This window comes from Protopterus annectens, chromosome 2.part1 (assembly GCF_019279795.1).
Source record: "Protopterus annectens isolate FY-2018-M chromosome 2.part1, PAN1.0, whole genome shotgun sequence".
Lineage (NCBI taxonomy): Eukaryota > Metazoa > Chordata > Ceratodontiformes > Protopteridae > Protopterus > Protopterus annectens.
The window spans coordinates 1,225,558,003-1,225,570,719 of NC_056729.1; the positions used below are offsets into that span (position 1 = coordinate 1,225,558,003).

The 12,717-nt window shown below is 42.0% G+C and overlaps 1 protein-coding gene across 4 annotated transcripts in view; it reads left to right on the forward strand.

The window, feature by feature from the left end:
• The window catches only part of UBXN2A (UBX domain protein 2A), a 905,003-nt gene that overhangs the window by 174,097 nt on the left and 718,189 nt on the right, over positions 1 to 12,717 (forward strand). For all 4 annotated transcript variants that reach the window (XM_044062750.1, XM_044062749.1, XM_044062752.1 and 1 more), the window contains exon 4: positions 8,735 to 8,841. In XM_044062750.1, the coding sequence (XP_043918685.1) occupies positions 8,735 to 8,841 (107 nt within the window). The remainder of the gene's footprint in view (positions 1 to 8,734; positions 8,842 to 12,717) is intronic.

Below are 12,717 nucleotides of genomic sequence, written 5' to 3' on the forward strand. Positions count from 1 at the left end.
GTTGCCACAGTGACCATGGATGCCTCACTGATAGGGTGGGGGGGGCATTATCAGGGCAGGACAGTCCAAGGCACTTGGCAGCCTCATGAGTACCATCTGCACATAAATGTCTTGGAGATGAGAGCCGTGCTCCTAGCGTTGCAAGCCCTTCAGGACTCTCTCCCTTCTGGGACCATTGCAATTCAAACGGACAACATGTCAGTTTTGCGGTACATCATCAAGCAGGGCGGAACCAGGTCCTACCCCCCTATGCCAAGAAGCACTCAGACTCTGGCAGTGGGCGATTTCCTCCCAACGATTTCTGATTGCGACGCACATCCCTGGGAAGTCCAACGTCATAGCGGACAGGCTCAGCAGAGCTATTCTCATGCCTCACAAGTGGTCTCTGAATCAGGTAATTGCGGATCTGATCTTCCGCAAATGGGGACAGCCTTGCTGCGATCTGTTTGCCACCCCCTTCAACAGCAAATGCAGCAACTACTACTTCTCCCTTTTACCGCTTCCCGGTCACCCTCCCAGAGACGCTCTAGTCCACGATTGGCCTCAGGGACTTCTTTATGCCTTCCCTCCGTTCCCTCTTATACCCAAACTCATACAGAAAGCTATTCTGTTGGGTTGCAAAATGATCCTCATTGCCCCCTACTGGCCTCGACAGATATGGTTTCAGTTCCTGCACAGTTACCTCATCGAGCAGCCCTGGACTCTGGATCCTATTCCAGACCTACTGATTCATCAATCAGGAGAGCTGCATTAATCCCTCCAAACACTCCAGCTCACAGCTTGGTTTATCCAATTCCAACCTTAGCCAGGCTTCCCAGCATTTCCCCAGCCGTGCGCGAGATTGTCTCCTCTCACAAATCCGCCACTAGGAAGACTTATGCTAGCAAATGGAAATGTTTCTCTTGTTGGGCAGAGGCTAGGAACATAGATCCCTTTTCGGCCCCAGTGCATGAAATCTTGGAGTGCCTAAAGGAGCTTTTCCATTCCAGGTCCGCTTCTGCCACAGTCAGGGTTCAACTAGCGGCCATCTCTAACTTTCATGTTGGGTTTTCTGATCTAAACATTGTCTCATAAGCTGTGTAAAGCCTTTCTCAGAGGGACTACTCTCCTTAGGCCCCCAGTAAGAGATCCCCCTCCTCCTTGGGACCTTAATTTGGTACTAGCCTCTTTGATTATGCCCCCTTTTGAACCGGCTGCATCCTGCTCCATTAAGTTCCTGTCTTGGAAAACTCTCTCTCTTGTAGCTATTGCCTCAGCCAGACATGTCTCGGAACTTCAGGCACTGAGTGTTCGTCATCCATACTTAGTTTTTCATAAGGACAGGGTTTCTCTGAGAACTAATCCCTCCTTCCTTGCGAAAGTCTGCTCGGAGAATAACCTAAACCAATTTATAGACCTTCCTGTGTTTTTCCCTAACCACTCCAACAAGGCAGAATACAAACTACACCAATTGAATGTTTATAGACAATTGCGTTTTTACCTGCATAGAATGAAGGATATAAGAAAGTCGGACCAACTTTTCCTTTCCTATGCTAGGGGCAAACAGGGTCTTCCATTTTCCAAAGTGACACTGTCCAGGTGGTTGTCTCACATTATTACCTTCATCTATCAACTAAGAAACAAAGAGTTGTCTATCAAACCGAAAGGTCATTCTACTAGGGCTTTGGCCACCTCTGTAGCCTTCCAGGCTACGTTGCCCATGGACTCTATCTGTGCCGCTGCCACGTGGGCAAATCCTCATACTTTTATTTCTCATTACAAGTTAGACATGGTCTCCAGGAGAAGAGTCTGTTCCAATGAGCCATCCAGGATCGTAGGTGCTAGGGACGCTGTCCCAATAAGCTGGAAACGAAGGCGAGATAGACAGCTTAACATAAAGAAGTTATGTACCTACCATAACATTCCATGTTAGTTGTCTTCATCTCGCCTTCTTTCTTGCGTCCCACCCTCCGTCCCCCTGTCCTATTGGATCGAGAGGAGTTTTGGTTTCACTGGCTGAGTTTTCTCTGTTTTTTTTTTTTTTTGACTACTGACCGAGAGTTTTACAGGTTTGCTCAACCTGTTTGTTTGGACAGGTTGATTCTCTGACTATGTCTGGGGTTAGCTATTACAAACCAGATCTGGGTAGCTAGTGCTAGGCAGCATGGGATAAGGGGTAGTCTCGAGCCAGTAAACAGCTCTCGAGCTATAGAAGATGGCTGAGTCGGAGCCGAGGATCGGCTCCGATCCCAACAAGCAAGAAAGAAGGCGAGATGAAGACAACTAACATGGAACGTTATGGTAGGTACATAACTTCTTTTTCTTTGCCTTGATTAGGGCCTTTGACACTTTCTCTATGGAGATGTAAGGTGTGAGACAAGCATCAGGGATGTTGAAAGGGCCTTTGGGGAGGACGGGGCGGGGTGAAGTTTGCACTGAACCTATCTGCTAGCAGGTTGAATAAGTCAGCAAGGATCAGTGTAAGGGGATATCATTGAATACTACTTCAGAACAAACCTACACTTTGCCATGGAGGTTCCTGACATAACTGAAGAAGGGTTTGTGGTTTCTCTTTGTTTCGGATTCTAGTTTTGATTCATAATTGGGTTTGGAGGTTTTCACTAGTGATCTAATTTACTTGTTGAGACTAAGGAGGGAGTTTTTTCCAATTGGGAATTTGTTCATTTTTATCCTTGGACAACAGTTTCTTCCTTTTGTTGTAAAGCCTGTTGATAGAGAATGTCCACCAGACAGGTTTGTGTTTCCTTGAGTAGGTTTTAGTTCTGTTGAGTATGGCTGAGTCCATGTAGTTGTACAGGTGCTTGTATACTGCATTGGCATACTGTTCATCATAGTTGTCTGCATCCTCTGAGAGGGCAGTGGTGTGAAGCTACTGATACCCTCCCTTAGGAGATTGTAGTCTGCTTTAAAACTTCGAATGAGACGGACCGATCTGATCTCACCAGGGAATAACATATTATGGGAGTGATTCAGCGGATGCCCATGTTCGTGTGAACCAAGTGCAGAATGTTTTCTCTCTTTGTGGAGGATGAGACAAGCTGGTCTAGTGCATTAATATTGAAGAAGTCAAGAAATCGTTGGATGACTGTATTATTGCAGGAATAGTTCACCCAGTCTGTGGTGGGGTAGTTGAAGTCACCAAGGATCAAGGTGTTAGGGGGTACCTTGATGGAGTCGAGTAGATCCAAGTAGGAGGAGTGGGTGTCCTGAGTCATGGAGAGAGGTCTATAGCTGGCAATGACTTGGATGGGTGTCTTGCCAACTGTCAGTTGTACCTTGAGTAGTTCCAGTGCATGATACTGGCAAACCAGTCTGGAGATGTGCCTGTCCTTAATGAAGATAGAGACTCTACCACCCTTAGTCTTCCTGACCTCATTTTGGGCTCGGAATATGCGGAATGAGGTAGTCAGGGGTGCTCTTTGCAGCCCTGAATGAAGTTTCTGTGATCGCACAGATGTTGGCATCTTCCAGTGCGAGGAGAGCCTCCAGTGAGTGCATTTTCAGGTTAAGGTTCCTAGTGTTAAGCAGCATGACCTTGAATTTGCTTTTTGACCACTCTTTTATGTTGGAAGATTTGCCTTTGGGGCAGTGCCTAAAAACAGCACAATGGGGGGGGGGGGGCAAGAGCCTTGGCCAAGTTCTGGAATCCCAGGGAGTGACCGGTGGAGGCCATCTCTGGCAAAGCATCAAGGCCTGTCAACCATGTCATCCCCGGCAGACGGATGCTGGATCCCCTTGGAGTGACACCAGAAACTAAGTCCGTTATGTTTTGTTGGTATTGTGGTATCATTCTTGGTGAATGGAAGATGCTGCTTAGAGCTAGGGTCATACCTGCCTGGGACACATATTCTGAGAGCTCAGTCATGTTTCTCTTCATATAGTCCAGGGGAGGTATGTCTCAAGTCATTCACACCAACATGGGCAATGACAGAGTCTTACTTGTGGAGAGGCTTAAGTGCATGAGTGATGTGGCTGATTCTGGCACCAGGCAGCTAATTGACCAAGACTTTCTCCTTGTCGAGTCTGGTGAGGGGGACATTGGTGTGTCTCGCAGCTGAGTCGCCAATGACTAGTATGTTTGGTTTATTGTTGTGCCTTGTGGGCTGTGTTTGTGAGACACTGGTGTTTGTCTGCTGTGTGTGATTTGTTTGATGATATCTGTGGAATGTTTGCTAGTGTGTTTCGGAGATCTCTACTGTTTAGGTAAGTTTTTATTGAGGACCTCTGCATAGGTGGATGTGTTGTGCTTGGCTATGTGAAGCGAGTGGTGTGGTGTTTGTGCTGGCAATCTCCTCTTTGTCAGTAGTACTGACTGTGGTGCGAGAGAGCATGGATTCTAGGTTACTGATGTAGATACATTTCTCACAAGTAGAAGACTTATGTGGTAGGAGAAGAGGGCTGTCAGTAAACATGAGGCAGTTGCTACACTGTCTTAGTATGCCCATGTCGACCAGGCTGGTAGGAGAAACTGATGGGAATTGTCGAGACATAGTATTCCGAATACTTGGGCGGACTTATGGAGAGAGAGTTTTGATAAAGGTTTGTCCACAAGAGTGTAGACCACAAAAGCTGCCTTAAATGTAAAATAACTGGTTTGAAGCCCAAGTGCTAAAACAAAACTAAGATGCTTATAATAACATATAAATTTAATCCGACTACTAAGAAGCAGTAATAAATGCACTAGAATAAAAGCACTTGACACAAGAGCACACAGCAAAGCAAAAACAAGGTAATAAAGTAGGAAGAACACAATTACAGTAAAAGCAGCTGAATAAAGTGTAAATTTGTTTTAAGTGGAGAGGGAGGAAACAGAAGATAATTCAAGATTAAGAAACTATGTGATGAGATGGGACTGGGAGGAGTGTCCAGAATCAATGAAGCAAGGGGGTAGTCCTTTCCAAATGATCTCTCTGTGCTCAGTTGAGTGAGCAAATGAGATGGGAATGGGAGGAGTGACCAAAATCAAATTTACAGCAGGGGCGGGGAGTTCCAAAGCTACCAAGTTTGAGTAGAAAAACACTTGGGTGTGATGGTGGAAAAAAAAACAAAACAAACAAAATGCACAGACAGAGGCCAACAGTAAACAATGAATACAGTACAATTTTGTTAACTAACTGAAACAGATCAAGTGCAATAAAGTATACTTTTATTTATTTTTATTTATTTATTTAAATTTGTTGACCGGGAGTGTCCGACTGGACGTGGGTCCATTTTCAGCGGAGGCCCGGGGAGAAAAGCTCCACAGTAAAATAAACAGACAGTAGTTACATTGGATTACATAGTGATTAACAATTTAACATAGAAATTACTTACAACATATTTACAGATGAAGAACATAGTACATCAGTAGACAACTAGAATCTTTATCTGTGAAGTACATAACAGGCATTAACAAATGTAACAATGAGAAGTTCCTGCTGTATAATAAGTACTAGGCTTATGAGCATCTGAGCTTGCTATCATCAAGGTAGTTAGTGGAGGTGAAAGAAAGGTAGTAGTTGGATAGGGTGGATGATATTAGAGTGGGAGTTGCAAGGGCATAGCCAGCATGTTTTAGGTGCTTTTAATAAAGTTTTGAAGTTGGTGCATGATGGTATGGAGGTAATTGTGGGTGGGAGTGAGTTCCATAATTTGGCTATGGCAAGAGAATAGTGCTTCACCAGCAGTTATTGGCTTTAGTGATCTGCAAGTGATTTTTGTTGCTGGATCTTAGTGGTCTGGTGGTGCGATAGGGTTGGAGTAGATTCTGGAGGGATGGGACATTTAGTGGATGATTTACTAGTTTGTGGGCGAGTGAGAGTTGATACCACTGAAGGAGGTGAGGGAGTTCAAGCCAGCCCAGTTCAGCAAATGAGAGACAGTGGTGACTACGGTAGGATGCCCCTGTGGCGAATTTTGCGATTTTGTTGTAGCAGGTCTCTATCTTGTTTAGATCACATTGCCTTAGGTTGGTATATACTGGAGAGGCATAAAGTAGGGTGGAGATAAAGTGGGAATTTGCTATTGAAATCTTTGCTGCTTTGGTGAGAAATTGTTTATTTCTGTATAATGCTCCTAGTTTTTTGTGGACTTTTTTTTATGGTCATGGATATGTGAATGTCAAATTTTAGTTTGTCTATTTCCACTCCTAGCAATTTGGTGTGTTCATTTGGGTATATAGTTGTGTTGGCTTTTGCTGTGATGTTAAAGTGAGAATTGTTTTGAGTATGTTTGGTGGATTGGAAGATGAGTAGTTTAGTTTTGTTTGGGTTGAGTATTAATTGGGCATTGGATAACCATGTTTCAACAGAGGAAAAGGCTTCCTGTGTGACTTTTTGCAGTTTGGGTAGGGACTGGGCTGAGCAGATGATGGTAGAGTCATCTGCGTATTGGATGAGTGTGCCATGTTTGGTGGCAGAGGCTAGATTATTGGTGTAAACAGTGAAAAGTAGGGGTCCAAGGATGGATCCTTGGGGAACCCCTATGGAGACAGGTAATTGGGGAGATATGTCATTCTGCCATACAACGGATTGTTGGCGGTCTGACAGGTAACTCTGAAACCAGTTGGTGACGGATTGTGAGAAGGTTAGGTTATTGAGGACAGAGATAAGTTGTTTGTGTGGGACCATGTCAAATGCTTTAGATAGGTCTAGGAAAGTAGCAGAGGAGAGATAGCCATTGTTTTTATGCTGAAGGATAGTGTTTGTAAAGGAGAGTAAGGCAGTGATGGTGCTATGGTTTGGTCGGAAACCATGCTGAGTACTGGAAAGGAGGTTGTTAGTAAGGAGGTAGTGTGATATCTGAGAGTGTATGCATCACTTGTATCAGCTTGCTATATCGAGATGGTTATAAAATCAAATATAGCCAGGTAATTAGTTCTGCCAAGAAAATGTGAAACTACACAACCTTGTTAGGTGACAGCTCTGTGGGTTTACAGTTCTCCAGCACTGTTTCTCATCATTTTAATGGGGCACCGATAATGCTGCTGCTGCTTCCATCATTGTTGCCACACTTTCTCCTTTGTTTTCCAACTGTGGAGGTAGCATATCTTAATAAGGGGGATGGGGGTACAAAGGGGCTTGCTCCTAAAACAAAAAAAAAAACTTTTGTCAGTTCAGACCATAATTCCTTTACCTTAGCGCATGATCATATCATATGAAAAACATTTATAGCATTACAGCTGCATCACCTATAGTAAACTTTTGTTTGTAAAATGCTGGAGATAATTGACACGAAGACTTTTAAACATGGCGAATCAAGCCAAAGGAGGAAGGCATATATGATTGGATTGTATCCAACACTTGATCCAAATCTGAACTAATAAAGTGCATTCCAGCAGCATTTACCATTTATTATGCAATGGAATGAAGGATCAAGATCTGACCGTAGCCATTGGTATTCTCCTGTTTGAAAGGTTGTTGGATCTTGACAGCTTTTGTACCTGACAATGAATCCATGATTCTAATGAGGACTGAGTAAATTTATTAAACTTGAGACTCGATCATGTTTGAAAACTTTTGCCAGCATCATATTATCTTTATGACCTGAAGCTATTAATTCTTCCCCTCTTTGCCTCATCTTTATTTCTCAGGTTTTCTTCCCAAATATCAGCCACAAGGAAAATTCTTAACTCAGTCCAGGTATTCCTAAAATAATGACTTGTTTAATAGCAGTGCGCTTCCAAAGTCTAGAGGTCTATAATAATGGCCAAACCTTTCCTCTGTTGTTGTTTATAGTAAACCTTTTTATTTCAAATCTCAATTCCATCCTTCCTGTATGCCATACTTGTGGGAAGTTTTGGAGATATTAATACAGCAAGATTGCATAGTATTATGAAATTGTACTGAAAACATAACAATATCTGTTTCAGCCCTGGAATGATGCTATCCAACCTCAACATTCTCAAGTGCCTATAGATTTTGAACCACCAAACCTCCCATCTGAACTGGGCCATATAACTTCTTCCAACATACCTGTGTTTGTTGGCCTTGTCATAAAAAATTAAAATCCTTTGGCATTTGATTAAGAGATTAGATATAACTATATGTGATAAATACATTAAAATAAAAAAGGATTTTTGAAAACAAGTTTGTTTTTATGACCTGGGCTCTACACAAGAAAGGTAAACTAAATCCTTCTAGGTATTCAGTTTTGTACTTGGATAATCTTGACAACTTAGAGCAGGAATAAGCAATTGATCCAGTGTTGATTTTAATGTTTAAATAATCCACCTGGATGACAATTTCAAATGGGAAATTAAATAACTTAGTTTTAAAAAGTTGGTCTTTCTGAGTTACGGGAAGCACCTTTGTTTTTAGTCATACGTTAAAACTCAAACTTGACAAATAAGCAAACTCTTTCATAGTCTCATACTTAAATATTCTGCTAGTTTCCCTTGTAGGCCATTTTGAGCCTAGCCTGTTTTTCTTCAAGGGTGAGAATCAAGTACCTTATGTCTGTGAGATAAACACTTCACCATGCCAACTTTTCAGCCCTTTTAAATGTATCCAGAATCTTGCTAACTCTTCTGTGGCAGTTTGCTAACCCATAGAATACTATCATAAGTGAACCACGAAGTTTCTGATTTGATTAGATTTGAGTTTCACTTCTTTTTAAATTATTTTTTAAAAGTATGTAAAGCATCAGAGTGGGTTTTTGAAGATCCAGAACCAGTGTAGGAGTGCATGGTATTTATTGACCTACCTGAGTTTTTGTACAGAGTAAAGATGTAATGTTTTTTGTTCTTGGTTTCTAGGTTGCTGTCATTCAACTTTGGAAAAATGGTTTCACAGTTAACAACAGTGAACTTAGAAGCTATACAGATGTTGAAAACCGGGAGTTCTTAGATTCAATAAAAAAAGGGTACGTGTTAATGGAAATGTATGAAAGTATGAGGAGAAACTACAAAGGCATATCTGTATTTCATTTAGCTTTGTAATTGACATTTTAATTTCTTTAGGCATTTTTAATTTGTATTTTTCTTGCATGCATAGTGGAACCAACCGAATGACACCAAAAAATGTACAGAAAAGGTATTTGGTTGTAGCAACCCCTGAAGTTTAATCTGCTAAATAAGATTTGCAGTCTTATCTTGAGTGTTTCTTCCAGATTATCTCTGTAGAACCAATGTGAAGATGAGCATAATAAAGAAGCACGAATGTTAAGCAGCTTATAGTTTCCTTGTTTCTTTCAGCTGACATGAATGCACCGGTTTGGTTTAGTTATGTTTGTTCTGTTTGCAGAAATGCATTGTGCCTTTCAGAGGTAGACAGCAGAAAGCCAGGTCTTAGAGTTTGAGTGCCACAGCTGTTCACTGGCTCCCAGGCATTGCTTTCCTTGGAGGATAGTCAGCAGGTGTTCCTGAGTTTTCTATAATTTGTTGCATTTCACATTGAATGCCAGCCCTGTTTGTACTTTTTGGCAAGTTCCTGTGACTGCTAGCCCTTCAGTCTTGCCAGTCTGAGACCCTGGGTACCTGATACATATCTCAGCTGAACAGTGTGCAGTATCTTTTTTTATTCTTTGCTGTAGCAATATATTTTCTTATTAATGTGCAGTTCTGTGCTGTTTGTCTGATTCAGATGAACAAAGGAGGACATTCTTAACATATGCAATCCTACTCTGTCATGCTACTATGTACAGTATTCTTATGACTGTCTAGGGGAACTTGTGTGCTTTTTTGCTGTTATTATTGGTTTATTTATCCATCTGTGGGTCTCGTATTGAATATCTGTCTTTTAAATTGAATTGTTATATTGTTCTTGTTATCCTTGCTTCCTATGTACTCTCTGGTGAGTTGATACTCACAACTGCGTTTAGGCTGCACTTGTGTAGTCCTAAATGACAAAGTTTACTTTGACTTTTGACTTTGACTTTGGTTCTGGTCATCAGTTGTACCAGCACTCATTCCTGCTCAGTTAGATTGTAGGACATTTGCGTAAGAGTATGCAGTGACCTGACAAAGAGCCTGTCTGCTGATACCACTTTCTGTGTTACTGCACATCTGAAAAGAAAATGATTTGTCCTCAGGTGGATAAATAGATTCAAGCATACGAAAGTAGAATTTAGCTTACATTGGCCAAGTGCTGTCTTCTATCAGTTGTGCTACAGATAAGCACTGATCCTTGGGTTCCTGTTTATGAAACTTCTGCTTTTTAGAGACCGTGAACCTACTGTAGGAGCATTTTACATAGAAAATAAAGGAATTTTCCCCAACTCAAAAGAGGTATTTTTAACTTCTAGTGTTGCGGAACTCATACTTTTTGCTTTTCCAGCAGTGAGGCAGTTATTTGAGAATGACTTTAGTAGTGCTTCACTTGAACCAGATTCCTAATCCCCTGCACCCAAAAAATTCAGAGCACTTCTACATAATGCAATATTGTTTTACAAAATTTAATGGCAGATTCAACAGTTGTCTTCTCTTGCTTCTGGGGCACCAAATTGGTACCGGAGAATAATATTTCATAATAATAAGGCAAGTGGAGTACTCAACATATTTGGTTTAAAAAAAAAAGTATATAGTTGTGCCATTTTGGGGATTGAGCTATTAGCTGGCAGACTTATTTGATACAGTTGGTAGAGGCATATTAAACCACTTATAGGGTGTGGCCTGATGATTTTGTAAGGGCAAAGGTATAAAGACTAACCAGTAGCAATGCCATGCTGGGGAAGTAGTCCATTAAATGCTGGTATGATGCTATGGATGTCTTTCCAGATCTGCTACCACTGGAATAGTGGGGCTATATAGATTCATCCCTTGAATGAACATATTAGAAGCAAGTTTTAAGTGTACCTTTAAACAGATAAAACTTCTTTAGGTACCACCTTGCAAGTGATTTGTAAGAAGTTGTGCAGGAAGGAGAAACTATTGCAGTCTGTCAAATAGCAGATGATGTCCTTCCATTTCACAATTGCAGTTTTCTTAACATGAGGGGATCCCCTGTCAAGGGTGGCCCAATGTATGGATAGTGTACCAAAGCCATTAGGTTGTTAACTGTACGCTGTATGTCACACTTGTCCTCCCCGCACAAGGTGTAGAGCATAAAGGTGATGTCCGGATGTGTTCCTTCACAGAACTTTTGTCACCAGCCCGAACGCCATCTTTGATCGTCTGTCTCATCACTTGAGTTGTTGCTGGTTTACCTAGCCATTTCAGATAAGTGCTCCATTGTTTTTTTTTTTTTTCTTATCCTTTTTTGTTTTAGCATTTGTGTTGTTGTGGGGGTTTCATGTTATCCAGAAAGGGCAAATGCCAGTGTGGGAAACAGATTCCCCATAAAGATTGTCACAAGCAGTGATTGTTTTGTTTAGGTGCTTCTCATGACCATACATCCTGTAATTGTCAGGCTTTTGCTCCAAAGACATTGCATAGTCATATTTCATCCCTAGCCTTCTATTTTGAAAACCAGAATCTAAGATGCAATAGAAGGTACTTCCCGGCCTGAGTGTCAGCCATATTTGAAGAAAGCCAAATAAGTCAGGTAATATTCTTTGCCTGTGCCTCCTCCACCAGATGTCTCTCTTGAGGCTGGTGAAAGGCTGGAGGATTGTCTGGTTCCTGGGCTGGAATCCTCTTTCGTGACCAGTTTGGAGGATTGTATGGATCCAACTTCTCTCACCTCCTCTGAGGCCTTGCAGACATCCACTTCAGACGTTCAGGGGGAACCACAGCTGATTATCACCAAAGGACCTAGGGTGGTTCCTCAGATACTGGTGAGAGAGGAAGTCCAGACTACGATTGAGTGGAGGCTGACATCGAAGCCTTCTACATTTCATAAGGCAGATGTCCCTTTTATAAAGAAGCAAAAGACAAAACATATTCCTTCTGCTTCTATGGACCCTCAAAATGAGTGGCAGAATGTTACATAGAGTTTGTTCAATGCTGTTATGACCTTGAAGGCTCCTCATGGGGTCTCTGCCCCAGCTCCTCCTTGGTCACCCCCCCCCAGAGATCTAGGAAGCAAGATTCCTGTGAGGAAGAAGAGTATTCTGATGAGGAATCCCTGGCCTATTCTACCCAGATTTCTTTTCCTCTGGATTATGGCTCTGAGGAAGAGTAGTCTGCTAGACTTTAATCACCTTTTGAGGAGCTTTTCTTTGAGGATACCATTTCCAGGATGATGGAATTATTTAAATGGGATTGTTCCCAAGCATCTTAAGTGCAGATGAGATATCAGCTCCTTCAAATGGAGTCTCTTAGATCCCTCTGCTGTTCCACCTGTTTTGGCTGCTTTATTGGATGCATTTTCTTCTGTATCTCAGGCCCCATACCCTCAGTCCACCGCTCCTTAAAAAAAAAAAAAAAAAAAAAAAAGGCAGATTGGTTTTGTAAAGTGCCTGATGATTCCAAATTTCTTTATAGTGTTCCATCTGCTGACCCTTCAGTGGTCTCTGTGGTATCCAACAAGCCTTCTAAATTACTGCCGTCTACCAAGCTTCCTCCTTCTGATGAGGACAGCAGGACTGTGGAAAGGCTGGGTACAAAGGTTTATATTTCAGCCACCCTAGTGTTTTGGGCTGTTAATTATCAGACTCGTATGACCAGATATATTTTGGCTGTCCTTTCTCAGGCTTGCCAGGTTATTTCTGTTCTTCCTGATTCTGAAAGACTTCTGCCTGTTAGGGACTTCTTCCCAGGTTGCTCGTCATTCCATTAATTGCAGTTATGAATGCAGCCGATGCTTCTTTTAGGGCTGCTGCTTTTGGCAACATGTTGAGGAGGTGTTCCTGGCTATGGCT